The sequence below is a fragment of the Aulostomus chinensis genome, chromosome 13, assembly GCF_037954235.1.
Source record: "Aulostomus chinensis isolate RoL2024-O1b breed Wild chromosome 13, RoL_Achi_v1.0, whole genome shotgun sequence".
Lineage (NCBI taxonomy): Eukaryota > Metazoa > Chordata > Actinopteri > Syngnathiformes > Aulostomidae > Aulostomus > Aulostomus chinensis.
Genome location: NC_141332.1, coordinates 23768072 through 23787311, shown reverse-complemented (window position 1 = coordinate 23787311; position 19240 = coordinate 23768072). Strand labels below are relative to the sequence as shown.

Below are 19240 nucleotides of genomic sequence, written 5' to 3'. Positions count from 1 at the left end.
CTGCACATACACACACATACAACACACACACAGATGGTCAGTATCAGCCAGCTCAGCCACGAATGGTCACTCACACAAACACTCATGACGACTGCTGGGCCTTCGCACACATACACGCTTAGCAACACGTTGTCCGTCAGCGGTGCCGATTCGTCTATTAGAGGCATAACTGAAAAAGTTGTGGATTGAGTTTGATGAAATGATGTATGATGATGGAACATTTGGAACAATCGTTTTGACTTTGGAATGAATCCAGAACTGGATCCAATGATGTCATATCACCTCGGGGCACGTACGCGATCTCAAAGTGCTGTCTAGTTATGTAAAGAAAAATGTCTGTTCTCCATCCACTGACAGCTTGTTGTTTTTCTGTCTTTCCATATGTTTGTTTGATTTTTATCATTTTAAAGTAAGCCTCGTTTGATCTTTCTGTCAGATGAACTATCGGGCACAAGCAGGAGATTTATACGCCAACTTTAGAAAAAAGATGGCACCTTTAGTCACGACTGGGAAGCAGCCTAAAAGCATCCAAATATATTTATCAATCAAACAGTGTGAAATTACATAAAGACGTTCCCTCTCTTTATCTGACAGTTTGAGACTGAACTAAACCTGCTGTCATGTCAAACCGGGGAAAAAAAATAAAGAATTGGCACAATATAAATAAAACTGAGTTGTTAGAATTAAAATGTTTCGGTGACAAACGTTCAATTCACATTAAAAAAAAAAGGCCATTACTTTGGCGGCATATTTATGTTTTTTTTCCACATCACTAGATATCAGCCCTCTACAACTCCTTTCAAGAACTGAGCTAGTAAGAAGCGCTGCATACATCAATGAAATAGCCTAATTAAAGCCAGCAACTCATATAACCTACATGAACACGAGGCAGTAATGGGGGGAAACCCTTTTGAGTAATTCATACTGTATAATATACTAGAACACCCCGCTGTAATTAGCTGCACTGTAAATGAACCAACCCAGTTTTCTCTAAAAAAGATGACACCCAAATGTAAAATACATCTGAAACCCCCCGCTGAAATTTTAGAGGGTGGATGAATAAAACAAGTATAGCAGTTAGTGCAGTAGTTTTTGAAGGAGAACATGGTGTACTTCATGTTTACTACTACCACTACTCGCACTGCTGTGGTTAGATATCTGAACCCCTTTTACACAAATCGTTAAGCTTTGGTTTACTTGCAATCTGGATGAATCACAACACGACTTAATTTCAACCGAAAATGTGTTATTTTACTTAAATGTACGTATGAGTATATGTTTTACATTCAAATAAAACGAATCATATCGGGCTAGAAAAGTCAGAAGGGTGAATTATGACTTTAATAAAACAGCTCAAACTGGTTCACGAGGTCTAAAGGCATGAATATTTAATGGCCAAATGTTTTATTTACTCAATATGTATCTGATACTCGACAGGGAGACCGCGCCAAGCTGCTTTCAACTCCACATCTGGCTGCTGCGGATCATCAATATTGAGATTTTTTTTTTTTTTTTGCACCTTTGTACAAGTCAAATGTGGCTGATTTAACTAGGTCCCCAGCACTAAACATTTTGAGAGTCGGTTCATAAATATTCAAAAGTGTATAACATCAAATATCAACAGTAAACAAGACTTGGAGCGCCTTTTAATGTATGTTAATTGTTGTTTTTTCCTCTTTGCGTTTGCTTCTCAGTTCAAATCCTTAAAACAAACTTTGCTCCAATGAATCCCAAAGTAGGTGTGGATACTGGAGATGCTGTGACACCGGGTGTCAATGTCATATGAATCAAAATGTCATTCGCGCTGTAAAAATCACGGCACCGCCATCAAACAGTTTTTTTGGAAATCAGTCACAACAGCGATGACACTGAACTCTCACGTGGGTGACAAATGGAATAGATTGGACAGAAATACATCTTGTGAGGTTCATTTGCAAGTAAATGGGCTTGAAGCCTTATCAGCTCTCGAATGTGGTCGAAAGACAACGCCTGTCATCATAGCTCCTGAAGCACTCATCTGCATTACAGCTTAATTAAAAGAGTTCTGGAAATGGGAGGAAAAGTGTTTTGCAGCGGGAGTGAGCTCTGAGGAACATGGGAAACGAGTTTTGACTAAAGGTCTTCTAAATATTCATGATCTGCGCCGCGAAACAGAGCCACAATAAAATTGAATTGTCACTGAATTGATTTGGCAGAAGGTGTAGCGCATAATGTTGAGACCTTTCTGAGCTGCTGGTGACTTCTAGTGTTGGGAGGGGAAAATTAGAATGGGAGATATCTATTCACGAAGCAACGTTGTGTTTCAGTGAAAAGACAGAGAGAGCCAGACAGTGGCTCCCGTGGCACTGAGGTGTGATGTGATTACACGGTGTCAAAGATTGCCATCATGTTTAATTATCTGGCTCGCTGCACTAATCAAAATGGTCGATGAGAGGGGCCAACCAGTCACCAATCCCCCCCTTAGGCAACAATTTCTCAGCCCCTCGTCTGGCCAGCTTTGCCTCCAGCTGACTTCAACATTATTATTGCTGGCGCAACACAATTGTGTTAATGTGAGGAATCTCTTCGTCTGAGGAATCTGTTTCAGTACATAACGCTTGTGTGTTCGCCCGTAGAGGTGACGTCGTGTTTGAGCCGCCGTGATGAACATGTGCATTTATTACGAAACATATATAGTCAGATTTGATGGAAAATATGATTGCAGTCCCCAAGAAAATGTTCTTTATACTTAGGGTCTTCATACAGACGGCAAAGAAGCACCACTGGTAATGAACAATATCAAGAGAAGAATATGGGATTTTAAAAACAAAACATACAAATAATATTTGTGCAGTTCTAACGTTTTGGTTTTTTTTTTGGGATACATTTCTCAATACTCATTTTTCCATTTAATTGGCAAGCAAATTTTAAGGCAACCTTTAAAAAAAGGAAACGCAAATCAGGTGCATCCCTATCAACTAGACTAAGCAATGCCTTCTTCTGTAAGAAGATGGTGGTACAGGCAGCACCGCACATAGCTGGGACAAGCAGCAGAAGAGGAGGTGGTCTTGGCCATCAACCAGTGACAAATGGAGGAGAATTACTTTCAGGTGGGCAAGTTGTAGTCGGTCTTTCACGCCAGCTCGTATTGGACATGTTGCATGCAGTCAGGAGCAAAAACAGCCGGTCAGTCACGTAAACTTAAATATTTGTTATGTCAGAGCTTATTCGGCAAATGGGTTTCCATCAATATTTGAAGTACTTTCAGCTGATGAAAATCATTCATCCCTTGTGCCACAGAGCTCCACTTTTACAACAAAATGACTACAATGCAAAAAAAAAACCCCAAAACACACGGTATCACACTAAGTGACAGTACCTCTACTGTACTTGTTAGAAACACACACATTTATGCCTAATTTTTTACTGATAAACATCCTCAGGGAATTACATATGATTGAATGAACTTTTCATGAGATTAACGGTCAGTAAAAATACTAAAATATTATAATCCCACACTTCAGCATAGAGAAAAAAAATCACATCTGTATAATCATGTTACTGATGTCATAAAGGAATCAACGCAAGGTCTGACAGACAAATTTTTAGTCATTGGTTGCACAGTCAATGAGTGTCAGTGCACCAGGAAACACAAAACAAGACTGGTCATGTGGAGTTTGTCAATACGGCCTTACAACCAGCGGCGTCTGTGGTCTACATGTCCATAATGATATCCCCAAGTGGTTTTCAGTACCAGTTAGAAAGCCCCTCCCCTTTCATATACAAGAGCCACTCCCCCCCCAAATAGAGGAAGAGAGAGAAAGGGGGAGGGAAAGGGATAAAGGGAGAGGATAATAAACACGTAATCCTTTCTCTACACTCATTTAGGTCATCTCTCTGTTGGTCAATAAGCCAGGGTCCATTCAGTCTATAAGCATGTGGTCCACTGACCTCCTGGGCCCGATGGCATGCAAGAGCTTAGATTGTTGTCAGCACAATCATGACATGCACTCATTAAGCACTGCAGCATAATTACTATATATATATATATATATATATATATATATATATATATATATATATATATATATATATATATATATATATATATATATATATATATGTGTGTGTGTGTGTGTGTGTGTGTGTGTGTGTGTGTGTGTGTGTGTGTTATCATTGTCAGCAATCCATCTGCAGAGTTCAGCATGATATGCTCATAAATCCTGATTCGTCTCCTACCGTCTACATGCCTTTTTACTCCTGTGGTCCAAAATCAATGTTCCCTCTCAAACAAATGCAGTAAGCTCTGTAGAACCCGAGCTGAAAATACATACAATCAGCTGTCACAGGAGGATTAAACATTGCTCTAATGCTCGAGCCACAACACTCAGTTCTGCCTCATGTGAGCAGATGTGGTGCTCCTTAAATTACACTGCAGACCTAATGACCTAGATTGGTGGGCGGAAGCACTGGCAGGCTCTCAATCTCTTTACCGCCTTTACATGCTGAGGGGTGAAGCTAAGCTACTACACTAGATGTCCATTACAGAAGGTGACCAAGCTCTGACGTGCAGCCCTCCATGGTTTACAGAGCATGCAAGATTCTCCAAAAGAGCCTGCAATTTTCACTTAGCACATTCAAATGAGAGGTTCAACAGATTTTAAATTATGGAGTGAAACAAAACAACAAAAAAATATTTTTCTTGTAGAATTCCTGAATTTTTTAAATGCCCAAAGGCCTTTAAAACTTTTCCCATGTGGTTTTAAGTCCATCTACTTGTTAAAGAATGAAAAATTGCCCAAGTTGGGGAGCTAAGAGGCAGCAGGCACATCCCAGAGATTCCCTCTGACCATGGCGGCAGCTTCTCGCTTTCCTGAGCCTCGCGGATCAAGAGATTAAAAACCTTTCGGAAGGGTGTCTGATTAAATGGGCCTGATGTGCTAACTGGGCTTTCCTCTTGCTAGTCGCAAATCCACGAGACAGTACCACAATAGCCAGCAGTCAGAACAGAAGAAATGTCTACTTAAATTGAAGACAGAGGGACTCTACTGTTGCTCCACATGTCAGTTACTGTATAAAATGGGCCATTTTCCCTAGTTAAAGTATGTTTGGGCATTTACAAAAGATCACTAAATATCCTAAATAGCATTTTTTGGTCCTTTTTCAGATTGCTGACATTTTGAAAAGATTGCAATGAGACCCAGCGGCAAGTAGATAATGAAATGTATCAATATAAACTTCCCTTTCATTTCCTGAAAGCCTCCCAGTCCCTTAGCATGATCTGTACTGGTCTAATATCCAAAATGAGCCCAGTTAAAACAGGTGAGCAGTTAAATTCAGTCCATGGACATGAACCGCATTAAATGGTAAAATAAATAAATAAAAAGTTCATGAAAATGTAATCAATCATGAGGAATTAAGAGTTGTGTCAGCATGTTGTATTAAAAATGTAAATAAATACAACTGAAACTAACAAACCATACAAGTGCAAATAAACCAGGCTTTTAACAACAACTGGCCATGATGATGCTGCAGTGATGTCACCAGAGTAATGAGGGATGGTGGCTGGGATTTTCTCAGCCCATGTTGGCTTCCTGCTGGGATAAATTAGTATTTACACAAGCCACCATTAATATGTTAACAACATAAGAAAACAATACCATTAAGGGACTGTGAGAGAAGATAAAGAGATAAACAACAGAGGGGGAAATTCCATGAACAGGTTTTACTGATGTCCAACAGCCATGTGCTGAAAAAAGCCAACGTATGTCGGTTTTATTGTCTGCAACATAAATAATGCCCTTCTGATTATTGTAACGGTAATATTGTTAAGTGTTCAGCAATTCTGACCGTTTCCATACTAATCTGTCAAATGAGCGTTAAAAGGTCAGTTTCAGTGAGGACGTTATTCAGGTGACACACACACACACACTTAGGCCCATAGGTCACTCCAGACGAGCCATGAGCACGTAATTATCTTGAAGTGTGATATTAAGGTATCATCTGTTTCCACATGCCACAAGATGCTACACTATATATTCTATATACACAATAAAACACTGGAGGCAGTTGAGTTAGCACCCACAGGTCGGTCTAAATTATGATTTTAAACTGACTTCCCTCTGGCACACTAGAACCGAATGCATTGATTCTTGTTAATTTTGTGGATATATATATATATGAGGTATTCAGCTAAACACATATTTTCAGTTCTAAATTATGCATTTTGACTCCATTTGATTCAATGTCCCTTGGCACCATGAAGGCCTCCCTTATGGTAGCTGCACCAATGGCAGGGAAGGTGGATGATGTATGTCATCAACAGTGACACATCCATGACTATTATGAGTATATTAAGGTGATCCAGCATCTGTGCTCTGCAATACAGGAACTGTCCATCAGTGGGATTTACGGCCCTGCTTCTGTGTGAGTGTGTGTGTGTGAGTGTGAGTGTGTGTGTGTGGTCCCGGTGTGAGAGTGATACCAGCGGCGCTGACAGTCAATCAATCCCTTCAGCGTTCAAGTGCAGATCAGCTCAAGCCTGCGAGTGTCTGCTGGAGCTGCCGACTGCTTCCAGCACCACGGACAGCACCAGCAGCAGCTTAAACAGCCCTTGGGTCACTCACTACCATAAAGCTGACGCACACGGGCACACACATATATATAAATAGTATATCCAATACTTTTAAAACATTAAACAACACCCACTAAATCAGCTGCCACAGTCTCACTGGGCTTCAGTAGGTTGTGGAGGCTAAAAGGATGGATAAGTGAATTTAGGGCAGCTTCATCCCTGCACTCATGACATCACCTCCCACCTACTGCTGGTACAATAAATCCTACGTGGCCTGGTTCTCTTCACAGCCATGTCTTACGGAGCTACAGTCAAGTATTGTCATTGTGTGCTGTAAAACATTATGAGGGCAGAGACGTCAGTCGTAAAACACACGCATCTGCACCGCTGAGTGAGTGAGTGTGTGTGTGTGTGTGTGTGTGTGTGTGTGTGTGTGTGTGTGTGAGTATAACCAAATCACAACTGTATCTTTTATTGGTCACATTATTGTGTCACTCACACTAACATGTATTATTTTATTACGGCCTCTTACATCGATAGAGTCCTTAAAATGCACGTTCACTGGAAATTGCGCGCACGCTCGCGTGTATATACGCGCGTGTGTATATGTATGTGTGTGTGTGTGTGTGTGTGACAGAAAGCACATGGCGGCCCTTTCTAGTACAACACACTGACACACATCCGAGGCTCGGCTGGGCAACAACCAGTCAAGCCGTTCGGGTTTCCGCTTCGTCCTTGACCTCCCCCGCGTTCATTCGTCTTGAGGCTCGATAGAAATCCGATGCACGTCCATTATAGGACCGGTAATCATATCTGTTGGGTCATAAATGAGGGGGGAGAGGTGGGGGAGATGGGGAGGAAGATGGAGAGAGAACGTTGCACGTCGATACGCTACTTACCGGGGTTTTATCTTGCTGGCTCGGGACTCCATTGCTGTCTGATGCTGCTAATGGTTTCATAATGAAAAACTGTTCGCCGGGCTAAAATATAACATCCCGGAGCTGCTCTATGCTACAGCGTAGACCCCCATTTTCATCCGCCGGCCCTCTCCCCTCCCTCAGCTGCGCCGTCTCTGTAGAAGGAGGCGGCGGCTTGACAGTTTGGAGAGTATCCGCTGTTGCTCGGCCTGATTAGACTCTCCAAATCAACACCAGCCTTTATTCCAGCCTCCCCGCTGCCTCCCGGAGAAATGTCTTAAAACCACAGAGGAGGAGGAGGAGGAGGAGGTAGGAAAAAATATCCTTTTATCCAAGCCGATGACGCGCCAGCTTCTCTTCTCCCGGCACTTGACAATCACATCCCCAGCCGGAGAACAGCGACGCGCTGATAATAAAGAGGCAAACGGGGGGAAAAAATCTGAAAAATGGCTGACAACACTTTCACTCACGGTAGCTCCCTCCGCCTTCACTCTCTATCTCTCTTCCTCCCCTCCCACACCTGAAAGTAAACCTACACACACGCGAAAACACACACACAAACGCGTTTATGCACCATTAGATGGTTTGAAGAGCGGGACGCCTGCAGCCCCCGCCGAGGTGCTGTGCGTTAAAACCAGCGGTTTGTTTGTAACGGGAGCAGGGGGATGTGTGTATGTGTGTCAGGGGTGGAGGAGGGGACGAGGGGAGGGGGGATGGTGGCGGTGGAGTGGTGGCGGTGGTGGAGGGGGGGGGGGGTAAGGACCTCCTTCCTGCTATGGCTGTGCTCCTCTGGAGGGCTTACAACACCCCCAGCCCAGACAGAGATGGAAAGAGGAGAAATGGGCAGATGTGAAAATAAAAGTGAGGAGGGGATGCAGAGATGAAATGAGGTGACATGCAGAGCAACACACCAAACATGAGCCGATAAGCAGAGGAGTGGTGGGAGGAAGAAAGGTAGAGAGATGGATGGATGATAGAGGGGTTGGAGAGATGGGGAGAGGTGAGGAGCACAGTGCGAGTAATGTCATTATCACGCTCACTTCAAGACCTCGGCTGGAGCCGGTTGGCATAGTAACGGAATGAAGGAAAACCATTTCCTGGGAGGGGAGACAGACACACAGACGGCAGTGCTTCCTCTTGAGAGAGTGAGTGTGAGCAAAAGAGGAAGAGAGGCAGAGAAAGAGGTGAAATATTTCTTGAGAGGGTGGAGAGAAATAAAGATGGAGCTGAAAGATGCAGACGAGAGGACGGAAAATGGTTCAAAATGAGCCAAAAAGCTGCAAACAACTGGCAGCGATGATGTCACTCTGTCACCGTCACTCAGCTGGAATAGCCATGGCAACTGGGTGAGCATGAGCCCCCCACACCCAGCCATGCAGCCCCTCCACACACGCACGCACGCACGCACGCACGCACGCACGCACGCACGCACGCACACACACACACACACACACACACACACACACACACACACACACACCCTCCAGGGCCTTCAGTTGCTGTGGCAACGGAGTCAGCGAGACATGGTGAAATGGAGGAGGGAGGGAAGAGGCGTGCGCGCGCGTGTGTGTTTGTAAAAGAGAAAGAGGCAATGGCACTTCACCTTCACTCAGCTGTACTACTACGGGCATCAGCGTCACCACCAGGGCTTTGAATGACAATACCTACCTCTGGAGAGACGTGTGTGTTTATAATGTGATGGTGGCAATAACCGTGCAGGGACTGTGGATATTGGTAGATGGTCACATGTGAAGCAAATATCCAGACAGACGGAGATATGAGGGCGATGGCAGTTGAAATGACAAAGCCACCTCACAGGGAACAAAAGGGTTTAAAGGCCAACCAAGACAATAAACAGCAGCAGTTCAAAGCAGTGAAACCATACAGACGGGAACCAGCTCATCACACTCACAACAGCGTTTTTATTATTCCCCTTCCTTTGCTTCATTGTTGCTCCACTGTTTTTGTCTCCCTTCGGCAGTGTTACTGAAGCTTGTGTCCTCTGTTTAACTGTCATGATCATGGTTTTTTTTGGGGGGGGGGGGCCTGAAAGGTGAGTTTCTTTGGTGCTGTGTAACTGTAAAAATCACCGTGTCCAGATGAATCTCCTTTCAAGATATAACACCTGAAGTGACAGCAGTTACAATCTCCACTGAGGAGGGGTCTCTTCAGCTGGGTTCTTGAATCATTCAGTATATACTAAGCAGTTACCATCACCATGGCAACTTCTAACAATAGTTGGGCCATCCTAGCTGCTTCAGATCTGCGGGTTAAACTTTGACGACTGCACAAACACCGCCATACGCAGATATTCGCATGTTCTTTTGATTTAAATTGACGTGCAAATCTAATTCTGACCTCACACAAGCCCGGCCATTTTTGGCATCCCCCTTACAGTGGAACAAACCTCAGGTTGGGAGACACTGGTACACAATGCACACAATACAAGCAATACGACAATAATGAGTTAAGACTCCACGTGATTTCCACTCATGAAGAACAATGATTCTAAGTTTCTCAGTTTATCTCCAGGCCTAAATTGTTAAAATAAAATAAAGAAATAGTTGGTGATTTCAGCACATTTGAAAAAAACAAACAAACAACAACCATCAAATCAATTAAACCAATCAAATAGTTGATACATTCATTTTTTTATGCAGACCTCTGAGGCTGAAGCTTTTTGTCATGTAGAATAAAGAGCCTGGTCACTCAGCCTCAGACAATGCCTTGCAAGCAGCAGTGGCACATACTGGTTTTGGAGCTGCTCCAGTAAAAGCAATGGGGAGGCGAGTGGGAGGCGGTTACAGGGAGGGAGGTGGAGACCCACTATGACATCACCCCTCTTGCCCTGAGCCATGATGTAATGTACCAAAACAAAACAAAAAAAAGCTCAGGTGCTTTGCTGTGCAGGCCGATCATTAATATATCCAATTGCCTGGGGGGGAAGTGGAGGAGGACCGGGGCATCATTACATCACCACAACAACAGGGTCACGTCTGGGGAATAGCAGACCTCCTGCCCATCCCCCCCACCTCCCCCATTTGAGGCTTTCTAAGAACAAACAAGCCTATTAATCATTTTTCCCCTAACTAATCACAAGCTAAATGTAAAGGGAGAGAGGCAGGGAGGCATCGATCTTAAAGGATTGTGACAGTGACGTGACAAGGGCCACATGAGAATAACATTAATGTACTCATGCCCAATTGCAGTGTGTGCTAAATGCATGAGGTGTGTGTGTGTGTGTGTGTGTGTGTGTGTGTCTGTGTCTGTGTCTGTGTGCGTGGGCCACTTGTAAACAATGAGTGAATCCGGCATGGCTGCAACTGCTCCACGCATTGCAGCAGCAGCAGCAGCAGCAGCCAAGTGATGGTGTTTTGCTTGCTGATGCGTAGCATTAGAGCCATAAAAACCTCATTACTGGGCTGGATGACACACCAGAGCACAAGCACATGACACCCACGCGTGCGCACGCACGCACACACGCATGCACGCACGCACACACACACGCACACACACACACACACGCACACACACACACACATAAACACACACACACACACACACACACACACACACACACTGCACAAACTTAGACAAATCAAAGCAATAACAGAAATGCTGAGAAGCAAAAAAACTGATTATTTCATGACAAAAGCATCTATCTCACAGAGAAAAGGCTATTCCAGCATGCGCTTGAAAGCGGGTTGACTTACTAAAAACTGTCAGTCACAAGGACCTCTTCTAGGACCTATCAGTATCCGTTATGCCATGCTTAGATACATACCATGAACACATGAACACTTGATGCTCCACGGGTGTGTATAGATGCATAAGTAGCATCAATCTCCTTAAATTCTCACATAAAAACAGCACTCAGATCCAATTTCAAGTCATTGCTGTTGATTTTTGGCAATTTAACAGTGCAAGACAGATTTTTCTACATTTTAATAAAAAAACAGTTAAGATGAAAGCAGTCTTTTTCAGCGCCGTAAAGTGAGAAAAACATTTTTCATCATCGAGCAGCATTTAAAGTCAGAGGCATACACACGAGCACATAGCACAAAAAAGGAGAAAATCCCAAATGACAAGCTGCTTCATGTTTGACAAACAACTATAGTGGTAACCAAATCTACGCTGCACGCCTGAGGCTCAGTTCCTCCTCATCCAGTATGTCAGTTCCTCACCAGAAATTCAATTGTCTTGAAGTTTTCTATTTCCTCTAACCATAACAACCATATCGAAAGAGAACAGACACAGGGACAGAGGCTTGAGTCTGTGGCCGGGTTTGCTGAGAGGCCATCAGAGGGATGCCCGGTATTTGAGGGACCCTGGGATGGGAGAAGTAGGTGGGGAGGATGAGTGAGGGATGCCTGTGAGCATGTTCTCCCCTGAAGGGAGGGGAGTGTGATGGGGTGCTGTCACTACAGTTGAGTACATGCTTGGAGTCTGGCTCTGTGGCATCGCTGTCATTTTGTGGGTTTGTACCCCGTAGACCAGCTTAAGACCAACATGGGGTAATATTCTCTCCCTTCACGACAAAGAGCATATTTATCTTTCAAAGGCTGTGAAAATTTACCGCAGTTTCATCTGCTGCAAGTGTATGAGTACAATCACGGACTGAGTTGTTATATTCTATTGTGTTATTTTAGTCAAGGATTACAGGGGTTTTCTGCCTCCATCATTGCCACTCAGGTTTAGTTAATTTTGTTATGTGTGTGTTCAATAAAGAATATAGATTTTATTTAGTGTATTCACAGAAAGCACTGTGGTCCATACATTGCTGGCTATACAATCCGCATGTGTGTAAAACAGCAGGATTTCAAATATTGTATTTACACAGAAATAGATGATGAAAGCTTCAAATGAGATAAATTGAGCTGTGTTATTTTCTTCACGACTTGAAAGGAATTTTAATAATGTATGGAGGAAATAAATCACCATCGATCCACAATCCAACCGTAATACTTACAGAGTTATAATAGTATTTGTGGCCCATGGTGATAGTGTTGTATTGTTTACTTTGTGGCCATTCCCCTCCTCTGGAGAAGAAATAACACATTTGTAGGTGCTATTTACAGTTGAGGTTATGAATTGGCTAATCGTTTAAATTAAATGCTGTCAACTCTGCAATTACAGAAGAGCATTTAGCCTCTGGGACAAGGAAATCAAGCCAGCAACACGGAAAGTCTGACAGCATCCATCATGATTTCCAGGCACAATCCAAACCAACGACAACACATTACTCATCACCAGAGAGAAAAAGGAAACTTCAAGACCACTGGCTTCTTCATGGACACACGCTGGCTATTACTGGATCAAAGATACTCTGATTCATTGATCTGTGTCTAACCTTGTTCAGTGAATTTGTGTGCGAGCCAACAGAAGGCCACATGAAGAGAAAACACAGCGCTCCTGTCTGCCCGTGTGGTGCATCAATCCTCGACTTGTCAGCACCATTAGAACAGCTCTAAATAGCATTGTTAGAACCAGAAAAGATGATCTAATAAGGAGGCTAGCTTTAGCCGCCGCAGACCACGGGACTACATTTATTCATCGAGCTGTTGTCACCTGCACAGAAATAAATGAGCTGGGACATAGGCAGCAAAAGCACGTTCACGGGTTTACACATGTAGGTTCACGGGGGCAAACATCTGTCACACCCCTGCACCTGCTACCAGGTGCATGAATCATGAACAGCCAAATGAAAGGAGCTGTGTTTAGAGAATGAGTGGCAAAGCTACACCCCTGACAGCGGCGTCTGAGGCCGATCAGTAACCAGAAGTTTCCGGATTGTGTCATTGAGTAACTGTAGAAGGTCATGAACTGGAAGTCTTAGCAGGGATTTTGGCTTGAGGTGTTCCACTGTGATTCATTTGTTTTGTTTTGGGATTTTTTTTGTATTTTTTAGGTTTACCATCAGGGTTGGATGCACATGACAATACAAATGCGCAGCACATATAACATGGCAAGGTCACACGACTGAAACTGAAACAGGTGCTACCAATGACTCAATACTGCCTGCATATGTTTCCTTTTTGGCATCGACAAACTGCCGCACTTGTTCCTTTGTTCCGCTTTTTTTGTTTCCGTCTGCATTCAAAGCAAAAATAACTTTGCGAAAACAACTTCTTGATTATGTTGAAGAGGGAAGAGGCAAGGACGCAAACACTGTTCACACTGTAGTTTGTTGAAAAGTGTGTGAAGCAATGATAGCTTGTGTGAAGTGAAGTCTACATTTTCAACTTTTATGGATTAATATTTCCATTTCAGATGATTTTATTCTAAACTGCCAATGTCCGATAGCAGCATTTCTGTCTTTGTTTTGCCACTTTGGTATATTTGAAGTAAAGACTTGAATCAATCATTCAATCAAGGATTCAATAATAAAAAACAGTCTCCTTTATTATACGAGTGCCAGTCCATTATTTTAAAATGAACTGAACCATCAGCTGATATGAAGTCTTTCATCATGTCCGGATCTGGTTTTCATTCCTGTCACTGTCTATTCTCAACAGCAAGATGTAATCCCAGAACTGTGCCCCCGACATGAAGCAAGACAGTTGTACACATTTTATTTTTAGACACGTATATAACATAACTTAACCCTTATTTAGTGAGAAAAGAGGCATTGTTATTGACAACTCAAGTACCTCCTGCAGCATTGTTAGAAACTGAGCAGCTTTAACGACTGTCCCAGTAATTGCACGGAGAGATTTTGATCCAATTTTTACGGCCAAAAAAACAAACAAAAAACAAAACAAAAACAGCTTACTTTGTTGTCCTCGCACTGCAGGCTCATTATCATGGAAATAAATGTCATCCGTCAAGTCTTTTGAAAAATACTCCACTTTCAAAAAGGTCTTTGAATGTCAAAACTGACATGAAAAGCACATCAAATGTCAGTAAGCGTGTATGGTAACACACTGGTTGAGAACTGAACAAATGAACCATAGCCAGTAAATGAGTAGCTTGTTCTCCTCAGTTGCACAAGATATAATCTCACACGCATTATGGAATGTGCACTATCCCGAAAATATCCGTTCTATTTCCATCATGTTTGATATTTGGCTATAAATAACTTCAAACCCAGATTTGTTTTTTAGTGTCTTTGTTCAGAGATACTCAGCTAAATGTAACAAAGGAAGCCCTACTTGAACTGCAACAATAAATTGTATTTTCTAATATTTAAAACATATGAGCTACGTCCTCTTCAGCAGTCACCATGCCAGGCTGCACCCCTGTATATGAATTTGTTCTTAAAGAATTACAAATGTGTAATAAAGGTAAATATAATTAAGTAACTTCAATAATCTAAAAAGAAACCCACACACAAAAATCGCTGTGTTTGGATTTAGGATGTATTCATCTGCTCCAGCTTTACTGGGTTCAATGGGCCGTATCATGAAAAATTCACGTTTTCAGTGCTTGTGCATATACAGAATATGTGTGGATCTGTGAGCTGTGTGTTGCTGGGGGCGACACGGTGGCGCATTGGTCAGCACTGTCGCCTCACAGCAAGAAGGTTCCGGGTTCGAGTCCCGGCTCGGGCACGGGGTCTTTGTGTGTGGAGTCTGCATGTTCTCCCTGTGCCTGCGTGGGTTCTCTCCTGGTTCTTTGGTAGGAGTCACTGACTGCAGAACTGTAGTTTTCACAACCACTGTTTCAAAGGCACCAAGTCTTCAGTACTCAAAAGTGTGATATTTACAGATACTGCAGACCAAAATTTTAAGCTAGTGTAATAAGCTTTCAGCTATTATTGACATTGTTTCAGGCACTTAACTCAAAACTGACTCAAAGACCCTGTTGACTTGGAGACGAGGGAACAGGACGTTTAACATTGCCTTTGTATTTCTGGATCTTAAGACTCACTCTTATCCATTCTATACGTCCCCTTTAAAAGTAAAGGCAGTATCTTACACTGAATATCTCAAGATGAAGGAATGCCAGTGGATAAGGTGAGAAAGTAGCATACAATGAGCTGTTTTGCTTTCATGGCAGCAGTTCCAATACAATAACGATTCAAAAACCGGAAGCTTTTGTATCTGCACAGCTGAAGAAGCAGAGCAGGTTGTCACAAAGGACAGCACTAAAAATAGGAGCTTCTCCGCAGATGAGAGTGGCAGGTTTGTTCTCTCACATTTCTCAGCAGGTCTGAACACTCAACACCTCGAGCACTGAACGGCTTGCTCACAGTCCATTTCAGCTCGCATACAGCCGCGACTCCATGATGCAATACTGAAATATGATCGACTGTTCCACACGTATAGCTTCATGGTGATAACTCCCTGCAGTCCTGGCAGGGAAAGCAGTCTTTAAATAGCGGTGTCATGCTTGGATACATCCAGTCAGTTTCAAAGCCATCATAATGAAGCGGTTTGCACATTAGCAGCAGCACAAGTCACTCAACACTGAGGAAAGACCCAGCAAAAACCACACCCACACTGAAGGGATGACTACAATCCAAGAGCCTGAAGACAGTCACTGCCACTATCAAGCACATCAGCAGCGCCGGAAATACTACACACCTCAATCATCCACGTCGTTGCCATTATCTCTTCTTTTACAGGCCCGTACGTTGCACCAGAGTGATTATCCTTTCACTCCAATCACCAAGATGAGGCCCACTCTCCAGCGAGCAAGGTTGTTTCTCAACTCAAGCATACATCAGAAACTGAATAATACCAGTAGAAGGAGCATTCTATCAGCTTTGTTTGAAAGAAAAATGTAATTAATGGAACTGTTGTGGTAATATAATTGGATTGTGGCGCGGGCTTCCTTCTTTGTTTTTATCAGTTGATGCCAGCAAATGTATTTATTAAGGAAGTGTAGCAGCAGCAGCAACAGATACCATGAATGGAGAAGAGATACAGATTAAACTGCCAGCAAAAGCACAAACACAGCTGGAGAACAGAGAGAGCAGGACACACACCTACACACACACATACAGACATATGTACTACACACAGACACACAACACTGTTATAATAGATATGGTACCTGAGGTTTATTGCATTCCTGGGAGCCCGATTAAGGAGAGAGCAATGAAAAGAAACAGAGGAGATGAAAGTTATCAAACATGCCAGTTACCCCTCGAGGATGTGAGAAATTGCAGGTGACGCTTCAATGTCGTGTTAAAAAGCAGTGTTCTGCACCAAACACGGCTGGGAGATACAGCCTATAAATGATATTGCAATCATTTCTGCTTATATTGATTTTTTTTTTAAAGTGAAGAAGTAATTATGTCCTCCCCATTTTTGACACAGACAGTCTCACTGTGTTTCGTTCGTCTTGAAGTATCTTTGTGCTGAAAGCAAAAGACTCTTTAAACCCACTGGCAAAGTCTTCTCATAGTTGTCATCAGATTAATGGATTTTCAAGGTGAAAATCCAACTTTCTGTGTGTTCTTAGCCAAGGACAGGTGGAACACACAGACACAAGCATTATTATTCTGTCTTGCACACACATCCTTCCATTGTTGCATGCCTGCAGATTACTGAACAGATCACTTTAACTCCTCAACCTCCTCATTACCTTTGCGGGACATTTTCGACCTCTATGCAGAGAATGAGTCCAATTAAACAACGCTGGCGTGTAGTGCTTTTTTTTTTTTTTTTTTTTTTTTAGAAAAAAAAACAAAACAAATTAAAAAACAAAACAAAACCTGATGTCTTCCCAAAATTAACTTTAAAACCTTTAGGGAAAATCTCCTCAAACAGACAGGAGCAGGGTGGAGGGAATTTAAAGCCTCTGACTCATTACAGCAGTTCTGTTAAGCCTAAAACTCAGATGATTTCTCTTGGAGAGGATACATCTAGCCTGTCTGATCTCTCAGTTCATGAAAACACAAAACTGCAAACTGTCTGACCAGTGTTTTGAGAGCGTTTAAAGTCCAGGAAATTGTAGGTGGTCTTAGAATTTGATATTCAATAACCACCAAGTGGCATGATGTGAATATTCTTATTTCAAACCAGTCAACATCAAAATAAAGCTAATTTATCTGGGTAAAAAGAGTATTTCACCTGATATTTAACCACACAGCTCCACCGAGGGCTGCCACAATATCAGAATTTCACAACACGTTCAGAAGAACTCATAACATGTTATTTTGGGAACTTTTGTTATTTGATTTCTGCCAAGAGAACATTAAGACTACTCTTTCTCAGCCAGCAGCCAGATAGCACAGACCAAAGCTAGAATCCCAAATAGTTTCATTTAGAGTTTTATTTTGTTATGGTTTTTCATACAATAAAAAAAACTAGAGGCAACTTTGTTATTTTTCCATCTGATCTTTTTTTACCTCTCCCTTCATTGTTCCGTGCAGACACTCAACCAAGCCACGGGCAACATTTTTCCTTATTATCAGTTGTTGACTCCTGATATGGAAACAGAAAACTGATCTAGACGCGCTTCGGTGGGTCATAGAATCTCTCTTTGTTTTGGACGGGTCAATAACTTTGTAATGCACTTCACTAATTATATTAATCCTATCCAGTGGATTATGAGTCACAATCGCAATTTCTTGTACATCAAAATGATGGTTAACCCGTTCAATTCAATTCAGCATTGTGTGGAATATCTCTTGTATAATAAACATCCTAAAACATTTTTAAAAGTCGATGGCAGACAAGTGAGCAACGTCCTTGTCAAGGACACTCCAACAGAGCACATGATTGCTGATGGACACTTTGGATGTTGCTGGGATTAAACCTGTGACCTTCTTATTACAGGGCGGCCTCACTAACCACCAGGCCACCCGGGTGGAGGAAAGAGTAAAAGGAGTATTGATTGTCTGCATCCCGCTGCTTGTATAATTATAGACCAGCTGTTTGGGCATTTAGATGCCCGGCTGGCCGGTGAGTAAACCCAGAGGAGGAGCATCATCAGCTCTGAGAGTCTAGGGGGTCTGTTTGGGCGCAGGAGGAGATCTTTTTAAGGATGAGGAGCGAGTGAAGGAGATTGTGGAAGTCATCAAAAATGGTGATGATAAAATCATTGCAACCTGAAGCTTTCCTGACAGCAGCCGCAATGTTTCCAACTCAGTGAGGGGGAGAGAATCTGCACAAAGACCTCACTCAGTGACTCAAGTGAAAGGGATCTGTGTGTGTGTGTGTGTGTGTGTGTGTGTGTGTGTGTGTGTGTGTTGTGTTTATTAAACTTTCTTAGGACCAATTTGAGACTTTCTGCTTAACTTGAGCAGAGAGGTAGTGATAAAAAAATATACCTGGTGGGTCTTCAGTCTGAACAAGGAAAGAAAATTTGAACCCACTGCTCAGGGCCGGGCACACAGGAGGCATGTGTTGCATCCTAAACACTGGCCTCTTTCATGAACCCAATTTATTCAGGACACATCTATGAAAACAGAAATGTATTTATATGCAACCATCCTGATCCTTGGCTATTGAAATGATAGGATACTGACTCCTAATAATGGCACATTATTACAAACTTGATCAGCGCTGTGCTTCACATGAGCACATCCGTGTCACGTGTTCCCAGTACGGCACTTATTTTGAGATAATTCATCTGTTTGGTAATTATTTAATCTTCACCAAAGCATTGTGAAGACAGAGCTACAGCTAGGCTCATAATAAATACACTGAGATAAAAAATAATGTCTTACATTAACTTATGATTGTGATAAATGATTCTGAGGCAAAAATCATCCTGAGCCTGAAAGTTACTGCAAATGTCAGGACAATAAAAGGCTGATGTTCTACTCAAGAACACTGTGACTTTGTCCCTTTTAGCACGAGGACACTCACATTTAAAA

General features: G+C 42.6%; 1 protein-coding gene across 11 annotated transcripts in view; it reads right to left on the bottom strand.

Moving 5' to 3' along the window:
- Positions 1-19240, bottom strand: part of rapgef2b (Rap guanine nucleotide exchange factor 2b) — a 104946-nt gene that overhangs the window by 30508 nt on the left and 55198 nt on the right. For 6 of the 11 annotated variants that reach the window (XM_086222201.1, XM_086222202.1, XM_086222209.1 and 3 more), the window contains exon 7: positions 16468-16485. The exons of 3 other annotated variants lie outside the window; for them this stretch is intronic. In XM_086222201.1, coding sequence (XP_086078327.1) covers positions 16468-16485 — 18 coding nt within the window. Of the gene's footprint in view, positions 1-7452; positions 8027-16467; positions 16486-19240 lie in introns of those variants that run through there. 2 more of the 11 variants (XM_086222211.1, XM_086222212.1) reach the window with 2 other exon arrangements.